General features: G+C 46.3%; 1 protein-coding gene across 1 annotated transcript in view; it reads right to left on the bottom strand.

The window, feature by feature from the left end:
- Positions 1–22471, bottom strand: part of LOC142258765 (uncharacterized) — a 60294-nt gene extending 37823 nt beyond the window's left edge. Inside the window, exons 1-2 of the mRNA XM_075331366.1 lie at positions 22345–22471; positions 14508–15679 (exon numbers count right to left, since the gene is read on the bottom strand). Coding sequence (XP_075187481.1) covers positions 14508–15679; positions 22345–22471 — 1299 coding nt within the window. The remainder of the gene's footprint in view (positions 1–14507; positions 15680–22344) is intronic.
- Between the last annotated feature and the right edge of the window lie 404 nt (positions 22472–22875).

Here is a 22875-nt window from a genome sequence, read left to right as displayed (position 1 = left end):
CTTACAGATTACTGATTAGTGTGACTCATAGACTTCTGCCATCACTAATCTAGGGCTCAGTGGCAGCTGTGGGCTGCCATCAACTCCTTATTACCCTGATTGCCACTGCACCAGGGCAAGGGGAAGAGCCGTGGCCAGCGAAAGAATTGGAGCATCTTATGGATGTGCCACTACTGGGGCGGCTGTGGGCTGCTATTGTTAGGATAGAAAGGGCCAAATAATGATGGCCCTTCCCACCCTAATAATATCAGGCCTCAGTTGTCGGCTGTACCTTGGCTGGTTTTAGAAAACTGGGGGGACCCCACGGATTTTTTAAATTATTTGATTTATTAAAAGAAAAATAAGTGTGGGATCCCCTCCATTTTTCATAACCAGCCAAGGTACAGCAGACAGCTAAGGCTGCAGCCCACAGCTGCTGCTGTTCCTGTGCTGGATATGAAAAATGGAAGGACCCCAATTTGTTTTTTACCCCCAAAATTTTAAAAACAGCTATCCAAGCGAGCTATCCCTCTATCGAGCTATTCTGTTATTTCTTTCAATCTATTATATATGTTCTAATTTTTTCTATCTATTCTATCAATTATCCTATCCCTATCATATTTTATATCTTTAAAAAACACATTAACAAAAATGCAGTAAAAACGCAGCAGAATCGCAGCATCATTACAAGCGTTTTATTACATTTCCAGGCTCTCTGGGAAAAGTTGCAGTTATGGTTGCAGTTTCTGTGCTGAAAGTTTCTGTGCTGAAAAAACTACAGCGTGCGCATATAGCCTTAAATGACATTATATAGTGATGTCTCACATCAAAGTCTGGTCACTCCAGCCGGGCCCAAATGGGTTCTGGGCATCAGAACTGGCATCAAACAGGGCAAAATAGGCAATTCACCCAGATTTTAATAAGTAACTGGTGTTTTTAAAGTTCACGTTACTTTGTTGATAAAAACCTGTAAAAAAAAAACCTGAGGGCTGCTGATAAGTTTTTGGCTTTGTGATCTTTTTTTGTTTCTATGGTAACGAATGTTACATCACATGAAAGCCTTATGTGTCTACAGTGATGGCCAAAAGTATTGGCACCCCTGCAATTCTGTCAGATAATACTCAGTTTCTTCTTGAAAATGATTGCAATCACAAATTCTTTGGTATTATTATCTTCATTTAATTTGTCTTCAATGAAAAAAAATAAAAAAAATTGTCATAAAGCCAAATTGGATATAATTCCACACCAAACATAAAAAAGGGGTTGGACAAAAGTATTGGCACTGTTTGAAAAATCATGTGATGCTTCTCTAATTTGTGTAATTAACAGCACCTGTAACTTACCTGTGGCACCTAACAGGTGCTGGCAATAATAAATCACACTTTCAGCAAGTTGACATAGATTAAAGTTGACTCAACCTCTGTCCTGTGTCCTTGTGTGTACCACATTGAGCATGGAGAAAAGAAAGAAGACCAAAGAACTGTCTGAGGACTTGAGAATCCAAATTGTGAGGAAGCATGAGCAATCTCAAGGCTACAAGTCCATCTCCAAAGACCTGAAAGTTCCTGTGTCTACGGTGCGCAGTGTCATCAAGAAGTGTAAAGCCCATGGCACTGTGGCTAACCTCCCTAGATGTGGAAGGAAAAGAAAAATTGATGAGAGATTTGAACGCAAGATTGTGTGGATGGTGGATAAAGAACCTCGACTAACATCCAAACAAGTTCAAGCTGCCCTGCAGTCCGAGGGTACAACAGTGTCAACCCGTACTATCCGTCGGCGTCTGAATGAAAAGTGACTGTATGGTAGGATACCCAGGAAGACCCCACGTCTTACCCCGAGACATAAAAAAACCAGGCTGGAGTTTGCCAAAACTTACCTGAGAAAGCCTAAAACGTTTTGGAAGAATGTTCTCTGGTCAGATGAGAGAAAAGTAGAGCTTTTTAGGAAAAGCCATCAACATAGAGTTTACAGGGGAAAAAAAAAGGCATTCAAAGAAAAGAACACGGTCCCTACAGTCAAACATGGCGGAGGTTCCCTGATGATTTGGGGTTGCTTCGCTGCCTCTGGCACTGGACTGCTTGACCGTGTGCATGGCATTATGAAGTCTGAAGACTACCAACAAATTTTGCAGCATAATAGGGCCCAGTGTGAGAAAGCTGGGTCTCCCTCAGAGGTCATGGGTCTTCCAGCAGGACAATGACCCAAAACACACTTCAAAAAGCACTAGAAAATGGTTTGAGAGAAAGCACTGGAGACTACTAAAGTGGCCAGCAATGAGTCCAGACCTGAATCCCATAGAACACCTGTGGAGAGATCTCAAAATGGCAGTTTGGAGAAGGCCCCCTTCAAATCTCAGGGACCTGGAGCAGTTTGCCAAAGAAGAATGGTCTAAAATTCCAGCAGAGCATTGTAAGAAACTCATTGATGGTTACCGGAAGCGGTTGTTCGCAGTTATTTTGGCTAAAGGTTGTGCAACCAAGTATTAGGCTAAGGGTGCCAATACTTTTGTCTGGCCCATTTTTGTAGTTTTGTGTGAAATGATCAATGATTTAATTTTTGTTTCATTCTCTTTTGTGTTTTTTCATTGCAAGCAAAATAAATGAAGATAATAATACCAAAGAATTTGTGATTGCAATCATTTTCAAGAAGAAACTGAGTATTATCTGACAGAATTGCAGGGGTGTCAATACTTTTGGACAGCACTGTAATACAGTATATGATTTCAAAATTTGGTGTTTGTTGTGTGACGCCTCTAAATTTATCAGGATGTCACAGGGAACTGCACCCCTTTCTGTTATGGTGTAAAACTCACCCTCCATGGTTCTGGGTTCCTACACACTGGTATTGCTTCCATCAGTACTCAAATCCTAACCACACCTCACACCACACCCTGTCAGGCACACCAGTGGGTGGTCTAGCTGGAAAAGGGCCACCCGCCTAGGGGTCAGACAGACTGGTGGGAGGGAGGAAGTCAGTCGAGTAGTAGCCCTCAGAGAGTGAGGAGCTGAGGGAGTTGTAGCTCCCTGTGTGACCTTGGTTGGGTCGCAGATGGTGGTCTGGGACCAGAGGAGTGGGAGACCCGGTCGCAAGGTATTGGAGAAGGGTGTACTGACTTAGTTTTGGAGAACGGTCGGCACCGGAAAATCCAGTAACCAGACTGGTACCGAGCACGGTGGGGTACAGGGCCCTAGATCAGGGAGTAGCTTCAACTTTCCCCAAGAGCTCAGAGATTGAAGGCACCAACACAACGAGGGGGATAGGGCTTTCCAGCTTATGCGGCCTACAGAAATCTCTAGTGTCAGCCATCGAGAGCACAGCTCCACTATAACGTTATGGGGAGCGGGACCCTGACAGCTTTAGGCCGAAGGGTCACTTAGGAAAATCTACAAAATTGTGCATGGAGGTAGGCTCCGGACCACTAAGCAATACCAGCGGAAACAGATACTTGGACGAGTTCCCCCGAGTGGCAGCAGCACCCAGAGACTTGGCTTACTTCTGTGTCAGAGTCTGCTTAATGGTTGCACCAACGTCTACACCACCTGAGTGAGTACACTGCACACCCTGTGTCCTGCCTGCCCGCTTAGCCTGCACAATGCTATCCTCAACCTACCTTCCAGAGTCCCGGGGTCTCCCGTACCCGTGGAGGGATCACCATCTGGCTACCCCACTCCATCTCCCCCCGAGTACTGCCATCGGCAGCGGCGGTACTCCCCTTACCACGAACCACGGGTGGTGTCACGAACTCTCCCTTGTAAATAACCCCTTTACATTTTGAAGTGGCCGCAAGTCCCCGGGTCTGGAGACCCTCGAGCCACAGCAACCCTGGATCCGAGCAGTTCGACTGCTGCAGGGGCGGCACAGTTGCTTAAGGCAACAGTGTTCTACGCACGCGGGAAAACAAAATGGAGGAGTCTAATAGGATATTCACAGCAACTGAGAACAGAGAAGTGATAAAATTCTTGTTTCTGCAAGAAAAGTCAGCGAAGGATATTCATGGTGATATGTCGCAGACACTGGGGGATCAATGCCCTTCGTATTCCACAGTTAAGAACTGGGTTGCTGTTTTACCAAGTATTTAAAGGGATCGGATACAGCTTTAAACAAGGCGATTCATTTTGTAATGATTAAATGATTACAGAAAATAGGAAATAGTGTGATATTGCGCACACTTTTGCATAACATAAATCACAAAGGTAAAGTACTTACATTGCACGCTACATCAGAAAAACTACACGCATCATCTGCCCGAAAACATCAGCTGTGAAAACAGCGGAGACAGGGAAACTCCTGGGATCCACACTGTGGTGTAATGGGCGTCCCCTCCACAGGTAAACAGGCTTCCGACTTTGCTGTAATCATCACCAGTCTATATCTCACTTGAGAACAAATTGCTTGCATAACTAAATGTTACACAAACTCTAATAGGTTCCATTTGTCCAATAAAGTATCCTTCTTCTGAGTGGCCAACTCTTCAGAAGTCAACTTACACCGGACAAATACGTCACCGGATGAGACATGCCAAAGGCTCCTTCTTTTAGATGTTTTACCATACTATAAACACGCACATTCTCAGTAAACAATGATAAGAAAACTATGTGGTACTGAGTGATACTATACACAGGTATTTTCTCACTGGAACTATAATTCCAGGTGTCTGGGAAAATTACAGAGAAAACCAGCTAATAGAAACTACTGCATAACTGTTGCAGTCTAATATCTTAAAGGGTTTCTTAAAGACAGACTTCCAATATGGATTCCTGATGGCCACTAACATGTTAACACTACAGTTGCCAAATGTAAAATGGGCCACTTCAGCACCAATGATGAGGAACGTCCTGGACGACCGAGAGTGGTTGTTGTTCCGGAGATCATCGATGCTTTGCATAATCTCATACTGGAGAATCCACGAATTTCAGCTAAAGCAATAGCAGACATCATGGGGATTTCCCGTGAACGTGTTTGTGTCATTATCCATGAACATTTTGACATGAGGAACGATCTGCAAAGTGGGTCTCCAAATGTTTGACAACAGATCAGAGAAGCATGCGAGTGAAAACTTCCCGGTCCATTTGTCAGCATTTCCGCACTGATAACAACTTCCTGGATCGACTGGTCACTATGGATGAGACCTGGATTTATTTGTATGACCCTGAAAACAAGGAGCAGTCAAAAGAGTGGAAGCACAGTGGTTCTCCTCACCCAAAGAAGTTCAGTATGCAAAAATCCGCCACTAAAGGCTACTTTACATGCTGCGACATCGCTAGCGATCTCATTAGCGATGTGAAATTTTAGATCGCAAGTGCGATCTTTCGAGATCGCACATGCGTAAAATAACCTATGTGCGCTCTCGAAAGATCGCATTTGCGATCTGGAATTTCACATCGCTAATGAGATCGCTAGCGAAGTCATAGCATGTAAAGTACCCTTTAGGTGATGGTGTCTGTGTTCTGGGATAAGGAGGGTGTGCTGTTAGTGGACTACCTTCAAAAGGGTTCCTCCATCAATGGTATTACATTGAACTTTTGGACCAATTGAAGGCAGCTCTGAAGGCCAAAAGGCGTGGCAAGCTGTCCAAAGAAATCTTGTTCCTGCAAGACAACGCCTCCGCTCACACTGCACAAGCAGCCATGGCAAAACTGGCAGAGCCGGGCTTCCAGCTGGTGACCACCCACCTTATTCACCAGATCAAGCTCCCTCCGACTATCATCTGTTTCCAAACCTGAAGAAACACCTCAAGGCACCAAATCTCACACCATTTCTGATGCCATGGCTGCTACGGATGCCTGGTTTGAGACACAACCGAAATCCTTCTTTTTGCTAGGCTTACAGAACTTGGAATACTGACGTAAGAAGTGACATCAATGGAGAGTATGTGGAATAAATGGAAAGTTTCATCAGTCTATCTCGTTTCTTTCTGGGTAAAGCCAAAGACTTATCAGCAGCCCCTCGTAAAAACCCAAAAAAGAAACCGACTTCAGCCTCATAAAAAGAGCAAAGAAACAATAAAGATGACGACAGGAACAGGAAAATGAAGGAGAGGAAAATAATAGAGACCCTGCACCTACCTCCACCTGCAGAGCCGCACACTAGATATATGGCTGCTCTGTGCTTACAGGACCTGTGATGATGTCACATGGAGGGGAGGAGTCAGGGGTCACATGATCAGCTCCTCAGTGTATGCAGGACTCTGCTGTGCTGGGTGTCATGGCGCTGGATGAGGGGAAGTTTATGTGTGGGGTCAGGAGGGGTTTACAGTGTGGATGTAGCAGAGCTGTGTGTGTACGAGGTGTACGGAGCGGAGTCATGTGTGTACGAGGTGTACGGAGCGGAGCCGTGTGTGTACGAGGTGTACGGAGCACAGCCGTGTGTGTACGAGGTGTATGGAGCGGAGCCGTGTGTGTACGAGGTGTACGGAGCAGAGCCGTGTGTGTACGAGGTGTATGGAGCGGAGCCGTGTGTGTACGAGGTGTACGGAGCGGAGCCGTGTGTGTACGAGGTGTACGGAGCGGAGCCGTGTGTGTACGAGGTGTACGGAGCACAGCCGTGTGTGTACGAGGTGTATGGAGCGGAGCCGTGTGTGTACGAGGTGTACGGAGCAGAGCCGTGTGTGTACGAGGTGTATGGAGCGGAGCCGTGTGTGTACGAGGTGTACGGAGCAGAGCCGTGTGTGTACGAGGTGTACGGAGCGGAGTCGTGTGTGTACGAGGTGTACGGACCAGAGCCGTGTGTGTACGAGGTGTACGGAGCGGAGCCGTGTGTGTACGAGGTGTACAGAGCAGAGCCGTGTGTGTACAACGTGTATGGAGCAGAACCGTGTGTGTACGAGGTGTATGGAGCGGAGCCATGTGTGTACAACGTGTACGGAGTAGAGCCGTGTGTGTATGAGGTGTACGGACCAGAGCCGTGTGTGTACGAGGTGTACGGAGCAGAGCTGTGTGTGTATGATGTGTATGGAGCACAGCCGTGTGTGTACGAGGTGTATGGAGCGGAGCCGTGTGTGTACGAGGTGTACGGAGCAGAGCCGTGTGTGTACGAGGTGTATGGAGCGGAGCCGTGTGTGTACGAGGTGTACGGAGCAGAGCCGTGTGTGTACGAGGTGTACGGAGCGGAGTCGTGTGTGTACGAGGTGTACGGACCAGAGCCGTGTGTGTACGAGGTGTACGGAGCGGAGCCGTGTGTGTACGAGGTGTACAGAGCAGAGCCGTGTGTGTACAACGTGTATGGAGCAGAACCGTGTGTGTACGAGGTGTATGGAGCGGAGCCATGTGTGTACAACGTGTACGGAGTAGAGCCGTGTGTGTATGAGGTGTACGGACCAGAGCCGTGTGTGTACGAGGTGTACGGAGCAGAGCTGTGTGTGTATGATGTGTATGGAGCAGAGCCGTGTGTGTATGACGTGTAGTGAGTAGAGCCGTTTATATGATGTGTACTGAGTGGAGCAGCGTGTGTATGACGTGTAGTGAGTGGAGCTGCGTGTTTATGATGTGTGGTGAGTGGGGCTGTGAGTGTGCAGTGACCCAGAGTATACACTACTAGAATGTCCCCTGATGGCCGTGTGCCTCTCTATAATGTTTTGCTTTATCTGTGCCTTCTGAAGCCTTGCTCTGAGAGTTGTAGCGTCTACACTGACCTCTGCTGGCCGTTCTCAAAACTACCTTTGCCTTATATGGTAAAAGGAAGTGACACAGCAGTGAGGAAATTTCCGGGTCCTTTTCTGACAGGAAAAATAGAGAAAGATGTCTGCGTCTGAGGACTCAGGAGGTGAGACTGAGTATTGGTGGAGAGGTGTATGAACGCTGGAGGCGGTGGGGCTACTTCCAGTCACTGCTATCCTCTAGTAACAGTGTCTGGTAAGGAGAAGGAAACTCTCTGTGGAAAGGAAAATCCAGGCTGCGATTTATCCTAAATCAAGGTAGGCCCCGAACATAGCGAGATCCAGAAAGTCACAAACTGCTCAAAGCCAAGACCACCCAGCTCCGCCACTGCTTTTTCTATGTACATCTTTTTGTATTAATAAATCCATTTTTATGGACCTTGGAGTGGAGCCACTTTCTCTTCTTCTGTGAATAATCCTTCGGACATTTTATTTCTCATCTGAGTGTGCTCCTCCTGGCTCATTTTGTTACAAGGACTGGAGCAGCTTTCCTTCAGCCACTAAACTGTGAAGGTAAACCCTGGTGGTGCAGGATCAATTTATTTTTTATATTTGAAGCCCACTAGAGGTAACTAGCATCCGCAGAAGGATGCAATAGAATGGTCAACCAAGCCCTAAGTCAGTATCGGGAAGTCACATAGTACAGAGGGATAAGTGGAGCTGGAGTTCAAGTGAGAGCCAAGGGTCAGAAAGCCAGGGGGTATCGTCAGGAGCCGGAGGGGAGCAGAGCCTTTGTCAGATAGAAAGCTGGGGTAGTAAACCGAGAGGACAAGTAAGTATAGAGGGAGTGGACACGGGATAACAAAGCAGAGAACGGGTTGGGGAGACAGAGAGGTAAGACAAGACAGGAAGGATGGTGGTCAGGGAAAGGAGTACTAGGTAGCGGGCAGCATCAGAACAGACTCACAAGAACCCGAAGCGCACACTGCAGAACAGGAACTATTCACTCGTGGCGTACCAAGGAAAACAGTTCCAAGATAAAGCAGTGTGACCCCCCGGAACGAGGCACGACAGAATAGGGTCCTCCCATTGGACCTAACCCTGGAGAATGCAGACAGCAGGAAACCAAACACATACAATGGCTCTCCACAAGCAAAGTCATATGAGAATCATGACAGTAATATTTCTGATTTTATTGAACTCTTCAAGCACTAAGTACAGGAAAGTGTCCAAAAAAAGACCATGGCTTTCAAAAAGTTAAAAGCTCAATTTTGGAAAAAGATGTATTAATATGTAGTCCTGTGTCATATAGAAATTATAAAATTCATAAAGACTCCTATAAAGGGGGTCAGCTATGAAGCTGACTCCCTCCTTTGGAAACAAGTAACTAAAGAGAATCCTCTAGCAGATATGAGGCCAATCTCAGCTTGAATGCACAAGAATGCAGAAAAGGACAGATTTATGAATGGTAGAGATAAGAGCAGCAGTAGAACGGAAAAACAGCAGATAGATTCAAATCCTTTGTTTCCCCTTATAGAAAATATGAATTGAGGTTTTATGAACTGCATTGATATAACAGAAAAGTGATATTTTCAAATTTGTGATAAAATGGAGAATATAAATTGTTCTGCATCATTGGGTGATGGCCAGGGTCCCACCAAATGGATATTGGTGAGAGATGAAAACAGTGATTTTATCAAAACTATAGCAAGCAGTAAATGACACATCATTAGAATCAGAGTCAATGTCTGTCACTGGTAACAGACAGTCCTGTGGTGTCCGACAATAGAAGGTCACAGCATTTGGTTCCGCAAAATACTCCCTGACTTTCTATTATTTCTGCTGTTAGTATTCAGTGTACTGGTATCTCCTCTGCTGGTTTTTCCATCTTTTTTTCTTTAGGACCCAGGGGAGCTCCTCTTTACGTCAGCTGCTAATAATCTTTATTTCCCATTGGGTTTAAATACTCTCAATTTCCATGGACTTGTGCTGGTGATATTCAGTTTTTTCACAAGCTCTGGATACAAGCAGGTGGCTTGCACACACCAGTAGGATCGTTGTTGCTCTTTGCCGAACTTCTTACTGAGTCGTCTAGAGATAAGTTGTATATTGGTTCCCCTTGTTTGTTATCCCTGTGTGCCCTTTAGTGCTTAGTGGGGTTGACGAAGACCTCATCCCATCCACTCCCTACCTAGGGCCCAGATCATGGGCAGCCTAAGGTCAGGTATCCGGATCGGCTCATAGATGTGGAACCTATCTAAGGCGGTGAAGGAACCCAGGGCCCACCGGAAGCCTTGGTCAGAAGTCACCATCTCCCCCTTTGCTACACACAGGGTTTCCCTTTCGCCGTTCACTTGGTACTTCTCCGTACCTATGTGACACTGTCTTTATATTATTCTGATTTTTAATTAAGTAGTAAACACTTAGTGACAGAATCCCATAAAATTCACAAAACCCCAGCATAGGTATCATAAATGTTACTTGCTTTTCACAAAGATATAGACCCTTTCAGTTCTGGTCTCTTCTACACCCATAATCTAAACTGTAATAAAGGTTTGTGGGCAGAGATGAGCGAATCTAAATAATAAAATTCGGTGTTTGTACCAAATACAGACTTCATCAAAAAAATCAGTGTTAGAGTTCAGAGATCGAGTGATTTATGTATCCTAACCACTCGATCTAGCATCGGTGTGCTCGGGTACACACAGTGCTCGGCCCATTGCGAGCCACTTGCAGTGTTTGAATGGCTTTCACGGGGAGATAAAAACATCGTTATAGGATGTACTAGAAGGTGGCCCGATTCTACGCATCGGGTATTCTAGAATTTACGTATTGTGTAGTTAATGTATGATTTTTGTTATATATATATATATATATATATATAGATGTTGTTGTGTGTAGTTACCAAGTGTTCGTGTAGGGCGCTGTACATGTTCTGGGTGTTGTCTGGGTGTGGCGGGGGGTGAGAGCGGTGTTGTTTGTGTGTTGCATTATTTGTGGAGCGCTGTGTGTCTGTAGCGTTGTGTGTGTGTGTGTGTCGGTTCGGGGAATGCGTGCGGGGGGCAGGGCCAGAGCGAGCGTGCAATGCGTGAGGGGGGCGGGGCGTGGCCGAGTTGCCAACGCGTGCAGGGGGCCGGGGCGAGAGGCCAATCCGTGTGAGGGGGCGGAGCCGAGGCGAGCCGAGCGGCCAATCCATGCGGGGGGCGGGGCCATGGCGAGCCCAGCGGCCAATCCGCTGTTTGTCACCGTAAGGACACAATTTTGGAGCAAGACAGACAGACAGACAGAATAAGGCAATTATATATATAGATTGTGTACAAGGAAAAAAACTCTGTCCTCCCTCCTAAGATACTAAATACTCTGTTTAGGGCTAGTTCTATGTGGGTGGAGACCCGAACTGCCCAATCAGTAACTTCAGGACCAGTCCAGTTCCCAAACTGAATTTTATTCAAAGTCCAACTGAAGAACTGAACCCAAAATTCAACGGGTGCACTCATCTCTATTTGTGGGTAGCCCCACAGAAAAATAATCCTTTGGATATCAGACAGATAAAATCCTTTAGTTTTTAATTACAACAATTATTCTGTGTAAAGGGATCATTTTTATAACATAAAGAGCCCAATTTTTGCAGGGGCCACTCCTGATTCATGAAGTGATGCATGCCTCTTCATGAATCCGGAGCGTTTGACGAGTGGCATGTGGCATGTGCCTCCTAGTGTCATGCTAGCAATATTACTCCCATCAGGGACTGGAGTGAGATTTCTGGCATAGGAAACATCACAGCTAGTCATGAATTTAAGGAGCTGTGGTGTCACGCCCTCGTCCCACCCAAACCCTGCCAATTTTTGGAGTGAAAATGGCAAAAGCCACCAAAATTTGGCACAACTATGAATTGATCCAAATTTTTGTGACTTTTCAAGGCTTTTGAGCCATTGTTTTGACATAAAAGCTTTGATAAATTTGGACCAGTGTGTTTTAACAACTTCCACATATCTAGGATGTAGAGTGTGATTTAATTCTCCCCTGTCCCTGCTGGGGATAGAAGCTATACCAGCTGTATAGTACAATACAAAGGGATCGGGAAAAGAATGCCCTATCACTAGGGGAAGGGGGAAGTGGTGACTCCTGACAATACAGCTCACCCTCACTGCTCTCACTAACACTATACAGGTTCCACACCTGTCACTGAGCAGGAATACCTCACACTAGGTAAACCCTGATCTGGGCCTAAGTAAGGATGGTGGGTATGAGCCCTTAGTCAACATCACTAACGTTAAGGGAGACAATAGGAAACAATACAGAGGAATTACAGTTACATAGCAAAAGTCAAACACTTATCTTAGGAGTAGCTACCACAGACGTCTCTGGAACAACAAGAGGAGACGACCGCTGCAAACCACACCCAGGAACAACTCTGAACTGCACCCAAAGCACCCCAGGGTGAGGTTTATAAAGGAAGTCACAGGCTGACAACAGAGGAAAAACTGACCGTTTCCCAGGGTCATGGAGTCCACTGCTGCAGAAGCCGAGAACTGTCAGATAACAATACGTTCTGCAAATTTCTGGGATTTTCCAACACTTCTTCCACTGGATTGTCCGCTTGTCGTGACATCTCCAGGACACCCCCTCACTATTTTTGTGCAAAATGTCTACAGCTCTGCCTCAAGTCCAGAGGTTCTGAGACAAAATCATCACATCTAAACAATAGAGAAAGAAAGGCATGAAGAATATACATTTACAAGCATTTATTAACAAAACAAGTTTTGAAATGCAATTATATACAATGTGATATACTTCAAAGTTCCTATCTGCAATCTGGGGCTCTGCTTTTTAGTAAATAAAGCAGTGGACAACCTGAGATTAGTCAATTATGTAAATATAATCCAGTATCAAAACATTTTACAAATATTCCCAAAGGCTCTCGAAACACCCAATTTAGGGTGCTTTCACATCAGCGTTTTTTTTTAAACTGCGTCACGAATGGATTTTTTACTGCAAAGCCGGATCCATTACAAATGTATTGACATTTCAATGCATTTGCAATGGAATCACGACAAATGCGGTCACATGCGGTTGTGTGCGGCATACACTGGATCCGCTGCTTTGCGGTATTTTACCTTTTTTCAAAAACGCTACTTGGAGTGTTTTAGTCCTCGGGCAAAATACCACATGTCAATGGATACATTAGATTGCGGCGGTACCTACAATGTATTTCAATGTGCGCCGGATCCTGCTATATCGGAAGTCGCCGGATCCTGATAGACAGGATCCTGTTTTCTGTACTGAGCATGCCCAGAAAGCAGCCTGGCATGGTCAGTACAGAAATCTCTCTCTCTGGCCGGTTTCAGTATGCAGAGCGGGATCCCACAAATCTCTGCAGCTGTTCCAAGCGCGAGAAATTTCTTTCTCAACTAATCCAGCGCGGTTACAAACTTTAATATTTTACTGAACTGCTTAAGAAGGATGCTGCAGCGCTGGGGTCATAGAGCTCACTCTTTCACTGTGAGAGTGATCACTGAGGGTTGTGGGATCTCACAACCTGGAAGTTAGTTTTGGGGGACATTAGGGACACTCCAAAAGTTTTGGTAGTGGATTATATTTAGAAAATTCACTAATCTGTGGTTCTCCACTGTTTTAGTAAATAAAAAAGGCAGCCACAGATTTGTGATAAGCACTTTTTAAAGCGAAAGTCATCAAACACATTGCGCTAGAGATTGGGGGATATTACCCCTGTAACAGTGTCAGTAGCAGATTCCCCCATATCAGTGCGTCATAACCACATTTTTTTGCTTCAATCTTTTTCCCTATTTTCCTTCTTCAGAACCTAGATTGTGTCTTATGGTCCGAAAAATACGATAAGTTTAAAATAGAGAATATAGTTCTTTCCCTCACCAATTCTTACTTGAGAAATTGTAGCTGATTTTTGGATAAAACTCTTTGAATTATGGTACATCATGATGGCTTCTCCTGTGTGACTTATCTGACAACAGGACCTGATTAAATCATAAAATCATTTGGCAATTCTGAAAGCGAGAATGGCTGCTCTGCTCTGTTGGTTTTCTGATTGTCGGCAAGACTTAATTTACCAGTTAAACATTTCAATTATTCACAACATGAAAAAAAGTTTCCTTCCCTATGTGGCTAGTTTCACACTTGCGTTGAACGGCATCCATTGTATTGCGTTGTGTGACAGATGCAACGGATGCGTTGCATTTAGTGGCACAACGGATGCAACGGATCATACAAAACAATGGAATCAGCTTTTTTTTTTTTTTTTACAATTTCACCGGTGGCAGACTATTGTGAACGATCACCTGATCGTTCACAGCAGCCGGTCGCCGGGTGATCAGCTGATAGTTCGGCCGCCGAGTATGTGTGCGGGGGGTGTGGGGCGGAGTGCGGGGTGGGTGGAACCGAGCGGGGCCATGGCGCGCTGAGGACAGGTGAGTGTGTGTGCGTGTGTACGTGTGTGTGTGTGTGTGTGTGTGTGTGTACATGCGGAGTGGAGTGCGGGAGGGGGCGGAGCCAAGTGGGGAAGTGTCGGGCTCCCTGCACACGTAGCTAGGGTAAATATCAGGTAACTAGGCAAAGAACTTTGCTTGGTTACCCGATGTTACCTGGTTACAGGTGCAGGGAGCCAGAGAGAGCATGCGCAGTGAAATCCTAAGGATTCCGCTGCTCAAAAAAACGTTACATGCAACGCAGCGCCGCCCAGCGGAAGGAACGCAGGTACTTTTGGCACAATCCGTCATCCATACAAGTCTATGGGAAGCAGCGGAATCCGTTAACGGATTCCGCTGTTTTACAAAATGGCGGATTGTGACGGAAGGAAAAAAACGCAAGTGTGAAAGTATCCTGTGGCTTCTTCAGATGTTTAACAAGAACTGATTTCTAAAAAAAACACTTTCCACATTAAGAACATAGGAATGGTTTATTTTGTGTGATTTTTTTGATGGTGAACAAGACCTGATTTCCTAGTAAAACATTTACCACATTCTGGGCATGAAAATGGCTTCTCCCCTGTGTGAGATCTTTGATGCACAACAAGATCTGATTTCTGAATAAAACATTTCCCACATTCTGAACATGAAAATGGCTTCTCCCCTGTATGAGATCTTTGATGCGAAACAAGACCTGATTTCCGAATAAAACATTTCCCACACTCTGAACATAAAAATGGCTTCTCCCCTGTGTGAATTTTCTGATGTATAACAAGGTATGATTTCTCAATAAAACATTTCTCACATTCTGAACATGAAAATGGCTTCTCTTTTGTGTGATATTTCTGATGTCTAACAAGGTCTGAATTCTCAATAAAACATTTCCCGCACTCTGAACATGAAAATGGCTTTACCCCTGTGTGGTGATTTTTCTGATGTCTAACAAGGTTTAATTTCTGAAAAAAACATTTCCCACATTCTGAACATGAAAACGGCTTCACCCCTGCATGAATTTTCTGATGTCTAACAAGGTGTGATTTCCAACTAAAATATTTCCCACATTCTGAACATGAAAATGGCTTCTCCCCTGTGTGAATTCTTTGATGTACAACAAGTTCTGATTTCCAGATAAAACATTTTCCACACTCTGAACATGAAAATGGCTTCTCCCCTGAGTGATTTTTCTGATGCCTAACAAGATATGATTTCTGAATAAAACATTTCCCACATTCCTGACATGAAAATTGCTTCTTCCCAGTGTGGCATTTTTGATGGTCAAAAAGATATGATTTTACAGCAAAACATTTCTCACATTGGGGGCATGAAAATGGCTTTTCATTTGTGTGAGTTTTTTGATGGGCAACAAGATTTGATTTCCTGGTAAAACATTTCCCACATTTTGAACATGAAAATGGTTTCTCCCTTGTAGGAGCAGTTTCATGTTCCACATCCCTTCTGTAACTTTTATTTGGCTTAAAATTCTGTAATAAATCTGAATTTTGGACTTGTTTGAAAAGATCAGATGAGAAAGCTTTCCGAGGAAGGACTGGAAGTATATCTGGGATACCAGCATGCTCTTCATATGCATCATGTGTGATACTTTCATCATCTGTTTTAACTTCTAAAGATATTAGACGTCCATCTGACCAGCCAATACAGTCATCTGCTAAAAATAAACACAATGTTATTAGTTTTTAATGATATTATCTTGAAAGTACATTTATTTTTTTAAACCATAACATCAGAAATTAAATTAGGAAAAATTGTATTCTGAATCTATTTTCCAATTTTCTAAGAGTTACATCTTTGTTAATTCAGACCTCTTATTCCTGTCTCCAAGACATCTCTCCAGTAACATCAGTTCTCTGGAATGTGCTTCAGTAAATAATCTGATTGATTGTCCTATACTGTCCCTCACGCTAGGAGACCCTAGGCTATCCCTAATCTCTGGATTACCCTTGAAGGTGAAGATGCCCTGGTCCTGTACCTTACTATTTTCCTGACTAGATCTAATCTAATGATCCCTGAAGGAAGGAAGGGGAAAGAGTATGATGGAAATACAGATTAAGACAGATGGGAAAACTAAAACTTAGACACACTGCAAACTCACAGAAATAAACAGTGAGAAACAGGAGAAAAATAAGAGCAGGAAGGCAGAAAAAAGGGGTTAACACCACAGCCGTTCACAGCAATAATGCACAACAACCACCCGTTAGTCTGTATCATAACACCTCACCAGACCAGTATAGGTAAACTATAGCTGGCATTAATGGAATAGCCCAGCCAGCATAAACAGGATGGGAGAGAATGATACTGGCTTCACGCAGTATGTTATGAAAGACACTAACCAGTAGCCCAGCAGAGACTAACTCTTGCTAGCCTGCCTAAGTCTGTAGTTCGATGCCTGTGTCTCCATGCACTGCTCACAGACATCAGAGAAGTTAGCAGGCAGAGTGTAGTTTCCACAGATCTTGACACTGCCTTGACAGTTGAAAAACCTGCAAACATCTCTGTGACATTGATCCACAAGATAGACGATTTCAAAGAGATTTTTTTCCAAGATAACAATAAAATAGGTAAAGTCAGATGCTGGAAATTTAACGGGGATGTCCGGGACTATGACGATGATGGCCTATCCTTAGGCTTTGTAACCAAAGCAGGTAGCAGGGTCTTGCTGTCTGTGAAGGTAAACATTAGCGCTCCAATTCATCAAGACCGGCTATGTACACTGAAAAATTACATCAGGGACTGGAGAGAGATTTATGGCATAGGGAACGCCACAGTTTGCTACACATTAGAGAAGCGGCGGCATCACACCCTTGTTTAGCCCAAGCTTTGCCCATTTCGGCAAGGCTGGTTAAAATTGGTGTGACCACAAAAAAAAACACACACACACACACACACACACACACACACACTCACCAGCCTGTCTCCTCTTCAGCTTTAGACTCCTACAATTGAGACCTTTAGTTACATGACATGATTTCAAAAAGATCCTTAAGCAGACCTATAATTGGTATATAAACACTACGGCCCCTAGGCGAATGGGGCCCTGTGAAATTGCCCAGTTTGCTCTCCCTTTCCCCTAATGCCAGTCCTGCATGCCAACCTGTCTTCTTTTCAGTTCTTTAGACCCCTAAAATTAAAAGACCTTTGGTTACATCATGTCACATGACTTTATAGTCATCAAAGATCCTTAAAGGAAAGTATTGCGTTTTTTTATTTTTGTATTAATAATAGTGATTATGAAATCAAGTATTTGTAATACAAAATTAAAATCACTGGTTATTTTGTTTTTATTTCATTCTAATTTTACTGAAGGCACTGGGGGTTGCCATATTGAATTTGTTTTTTGTAACGACAGATACTCACCTTTATGGCAGCCCTCTGTGCATAGACTCTGATAGTCGGGCTCCGACCCCCATTTAGAAACATTAGAGAAGGCGTCAGCTGTGAAATGGACACGCCCCCTGGCTGTCCAGATCACAGCAGAGGGAGGAGATCAACGCCATCAATGTGGAGCTCACAGCAAATGCTGTTTGTGTGTTGCCCGGGGACCAGGGGTACTCAGATCCGGGCCACAGAGTCACTTCTGCGGGTATCACGATGGCGTGACCCGGTCTGTGATCCCAGGCTCCACAGTAAAAGAGGATTTGGGTAAGGGAGATTGTCCGTGACGCCACCCACGGTTGTGGTGAAGTTGGAACACCACCGCTGCTTTGGACGGGGATCCCGGGAGCTATGGTATGGAGCAGCTAGATGTTATTTCTCCCCTCCGTGGGTAGGGGGGTTGGTAGTCCCGGGGCCCGGCGATGGGGTAAGCAGGGAGCAGGGCGCAGTGCTGCAGTGCGGTGCCCGAGGGCACGGGTGTACTCACAAGAAAGTCACACGGAGTCACTGGTAAACTAGGAATTGCCGGTGTCCGCAGCCTTTGGTACGGGGGTGTTAGTGTCCCACACACGGTGCAGCAGCCCTTGTTGTTCTTCCCCTGCAGCCAAGTGTCTTTCTCTCCACTCTCTTCCTCTGCTCCTCAGCCGGGAACGGGGAATCCACTCCCCTGTAGTGATCCGGGTACCCAGGCACCGAGGGGCCACCGCCCTGCTCCGGCTACCTGTTCTGGCCCCTTCCTCACTACGGCCTGTCCCGGCCCTTTCAGAGCACCTTCACTCCCAGCCTGGGAGCTACAGCTTCAGACTTCTGTCCTGTCTGCTCTCCACACACTCTCTGCCCCAGCCCCTCCCCTCTCCTCTGCTTTTCTCTTACCCTGGGGGCTGTGCTTTGTCTGGCTGCCCGGTGTGAGATCAGATTACCAAGGAGGATTAACTCTTTCTGTGACAACCTGGCTGTGCCAGGGCGTCACACACCCCCTTGGTAAAACACGGCCCGTCCTCGGGCCGTCGAGGCACCAACATTTATTAAAACTGGAAAAAGGATAAAACATTTTAACATTTTCAATCTTCCCACAGCGGGATGCACATTGCTTCAACGTTGCAACAACAAATAACACTTTTAATAATGTCAACGTGACGGGTCCTTTAGTCACCCACCCAAACAACCTAGCCTTGGTGCTGCCCCTAAAACCCAGGCAGCACCCCTTGACCCCAGTCCAGGAACGGCTCCAGATTGGTCAACGGGACCGGTACTTTGCTGCCGTTGCGGCCGGGCGGACTGCCGGAGCCGTCGTCATCTCCGTCGCGGCCGGGCGGACTGCCGGGGCCGGTGGCAGGGTGGTGACAAAGGTGAGGCCTGGGGACCCCAGGTCTGGGTCCTCCCCAACAGGCGCTGCGGGCTCCGCTACCGGTAACAGGGGTAACAGGTCGGTGCATCGCTGCGGCGGCCTCTCCAGGAACCAAATGCTGGCAGAGTCCTGGTGTCCCTGCCTTTACAGTCTTAGTCACATAAACTGCGGTTCCTTCTTCCTGCTCCCCCTTGGTACTCGGGAGCAGTCCTTCCAGCAGCTTTTAAAGTTTCCCTTTCGCTTCCGGTCCTCCGGAGCTTCACTTCCGCCCGTGTTCTCAGGGGGCGGAGCCTCTTTTTCGCGCCCGCCGCTCGGAGAAGAAGGCGCCAAGCTGTTGTTTTTGGCGCCTAAAATGGCGGCTAAAATGGCGGACTTCTAGATTTTTCCTCAGCGGGACGCCGCTGACGGACGGGGCAAGGCGCACTTCCTCCAGGTGACTGGATGGGCTCGATCCTGTTCGTGACGCCAAATGTGTCGCCCGGGGACCAGGGGTACTCAGATCCGGGCCACAGAGTCACTTCTGCGGGTATCACGATGGCGTGACCCGGTCTGTGATCCCAGGCTCCACAGTAAAAGGGGATTTGGGTAAGGGAGATTGTCCGTGACGCCACCCACGGTTGTGGTGAAGTTGGAACACCACCGCTGCTTTGGACGGGGATCCCGGGAGCTATGGTATGGAGCAGCTAGATGTTATTTCTCCCCTCCGTGGGTAGGGGGGTTGGTAGTCCCGGGGCCCGGCGATGGGGTAAGCAGGGAGCAGGGCGCAGTGCTGCAGTGCGGTGCCCGAGGGCACGGGTGTACTCACAAGAAAGTCACACGGAGTCACTGGTAAACTAGGAATTGCCGGTGTCCGCAGCCTTTGGTACGGGGGTGTTAGTGTCCCACACACGGTGCAGCAGCCCTTGTTGTTCTTCCCCTGCAGCCAAGTGTCTTTCTCTCCACTCTCTTCCTCTGCTCCTCAGCCGGGAACGGGGAATCCACTCCCCTGTAGTGATCCGGGTACCCAGGCACCGAGGGGCCACCGCCCTGCTCCGGCTACCTGTTCTGGCCCCTTCCTCACTACGGCCTGTCCCGGCCCTTTCAGAGCACCTTCACTCCCAGCCTGGGAGCTACAGCTTCAGACTTCTGTCCTGTCTGCTCTCCACACACTCTCTGCCCCAGCCCCTCCCCTCTCCTCTGCTTTTCTCTTACCCTGGGGGCTGTGCTTTGTCTGGCTGCACCGGTGTGAGATCAGATTACCAAGGAAGATTAACTCTTTCTGTGACAACCTGGCTGTGCCAGGGCGTCACATTTGCTCCACTTTACCCCTGTCAACCACCAGGATGTGTGAGTACGGGGCGCCGGGCCCCCTCCCCTCCCCTCCCCTCACCCCGCCGTTACTGTCTTCAATGAAACCCCCTCCCCTAACCACAGCCTCTGCTACCGTCTCCAATGCTGCAATGACTCCCCCTCCACTCTCCTTGCTGCAGCCATTGCGTGCATGCAGAGCAGTGCGTGAGTACCGGCGCCCCTCCCCCACCGCCGCTGCTACCGTCTCCAATGACACCCCTCGCTTCCCTCCCCCCCCCCGTGCCATGTATCTAATCCTCTCCTGTGTGATACTGCCTGATGTGCCTTGTATCTAATCCTCTCCTGTGTGATACTCTCTGCTGAGTTGTGTATCTAATCCTCTGCTGTGTGATACACAGCTTCAGCACACAGTTTCATACAGGATAGGATTAGATACACAGCTCAGCAGCCAGTATCTAATCCTATCCTGTATGATACTGTCTGCTGAGCTGTGTATCTAATCCTCTCCCGTGTGATGCTGCCTGCTAAGCTGTGTATCTAATCCTATCCTGTGTGATACTGTCTGAGCCGTGTATCTAATCCTCTCCTATGTGATACTCTCTGCTGAGCCGTGTATCTAATCCTCTCCTGTGTGATCCTGTCTGCTGAGCTGTGTATCTAATCCTATCCTGTGTAATGCTTACTGTCTGCTGAGCCATGTATCTAATCCTATCCTGTGTGATACTGTCTGCTGAGCTGTGTATCTAATCCTATCCTGTGTGATACTGTCTGCTGAGCCTTGTATCTAATCCTATCTTGTGTGATACAGTCTGCTGAGCTGTGTATCTAATCCTATCCTGTGTGATACTTACTGTGTGCTGAGCCGTGTATCTAATCCTATCCTGTGTGGTACCGTCTGCTGAGCCTTGTAGCTAATCCTATCCTGTGTGATACTCTCTGCTGAGCCGTGTATCTAATCCTATCCTGTGTGACACTGTCTGCTGAGCCGTGTATCTAATCCTCTCCTGTGTGATACTGTCTGCTGAGCCGTGTATCTAATCTTCTCCTGTGTGATACTGTCTGCTGAGCCATGTATCTAATCCTGTGTGATACTGTCTGCTGAGCCGTGTATCTAATCCTCTCCTGTGTGATACTGTCTGCTGAGCCATGTATCTAATCCTGTGTGATACTGTCTGTTGAGCTGTGTATCTAATCCTATCCTGTGTGATACTGTCTGCTGAGCCGTGTATCTAATCCTCTCCTGTGTGATACTGTCTGCTGAGCTGTGTATCTAATCCTCTCCTGTGTGATACTGTCTGCTGAGCCGTGTATCTAATCCTCTCCTGTGTGATACTGTCTGCTAAGCCATGTATCTAATCCTGTGTGATACTGTCTGTTGAGCTGTGTATCTAATCCTATCCTGTGTGATACTGTCTGCTGAGCTGTGTATCTAATCCTATCCTGTGTGATACTGTCTGCTGAACCGTGTATCTAATCCTCTCGTGTGATACTGTCTGTTGAACCGTGTATCTAATCCTCTCCTGTATGATACTGTGTGCTGAACTGGGTATCTAATCCTATCCTGTGTGATACTCCTGCTGTCCTTGGTGACACTTTAGACATTTCTGGTCACCAGTAAAATGGCTCTGGACTGTGTCCCTACACTTCATTCTCTATTATCTGTTGGAAACACCCAGATTGGGAGGGGAGCTGTGACATCACACACAGGAGAGCAGACTCCGCCCACTTTTACTGCAGCTGTAATCCAGGCTATTTCTACAGTAGGATTTTTGTAAGACTTCAGAAGCTGCTCCCCCTAGTGTTTAAGAGTGGAAAATATCAAACTTTTTATATCTTTTTTTATATTGTGCTCAATTAAAAACAAATAATAATATCTACAAAAAACATTAAAACATTAATACTTTACATTTTTTCAGCTATTGAAATTTTTTTTTTTGGATGACACCTTCCCTTTAATCAATCTTAGAATACAACTGATGGGGACTCTAAAGAAAGTGGGGATCCTGAGAAATTGCGCAGTTTGACTCCTCCCAAAGCTGGCCCTGAATGTAACTAGGGCTTATTTTTAATCCCATAAAATTGTGCTACTGCTTATTTTTGGGGTACATCTTATTTTCAGGAAAACAGGGTATTCATGAACCCTCTGTAAATCTTTGAGTTTCATCATAACGACATAGAGAAGGCACTAGAAACAAACAGCAGAAGAAGCAGAAGCAAAGAAAATACAGCTGAAAAAAACAGCATAAAACCTAAAAATGTAACACAAAATTAGTGCAGAAAGTACATGAGTAGATATCTCTTACTGGATAGAGCTGGAGGAAACACATCCTGAGGAACATCGGGATCTTCTTGTTTACAGTCCTGTGGGAGAAGAGGACGGGGACATCTCTCTGGTGTTGTCCTCTTACTGGATAGACCTGGAGGAGACATATACAGGGACTGAATTCATTCCTTACATACAGGTAATTATAGGCCGTGTGTATTTAGTCCTGTCTATTACCTGGTGATGTGAGGGGCTGGGGAACCTTCATCATGACGTCCTTGTACAGATCTTTGTGTCCTTCTAAATACTCCCACTCCTCCATGGAGAAATAGACGGTGACGTCCTGACACCTTATAGGAACCTGACACATACAATGATACCGTCACCCCCGATCCCTTCATAGCGTTACTGTATAATGTCCCAGCATTCCCAGCAGTGTCACCTCTCCAGTCAGCAGCTCAATCATCTTGTAGGTGAGTTCTAGGATCTTCTGGTCATTGATGTCCTCATGTATCGGGGGGTGAGGTGGAGGCCCCGTGATTGGGCTCAGGGGTCTTCGCCATCCCTCAGA

This window comes from Anomaloglossus baeobatrachus, assembly GCF_048569485.1.
Source record: "Anomaloglossus baeobatrachus isolate aAnoBae1 chromosome 5 unlocalized genomic scaffold, aAnoBae1.hap1 SUPER_5_unloc_1, whole genome shotgun sequence".
Taxonomy (NCBI): domain Eukaryota; kingdom Metazoa; phylum Chordata; class Amphibia; order Anura; family Aromobatidae; genus Anomaloglossus; species Anomaloglossus baeobatrachus.
Note: the sequence above shows the minus strand (reverse complement) of the source record. Positions and strands in the feature narration are given on the sequence as shown.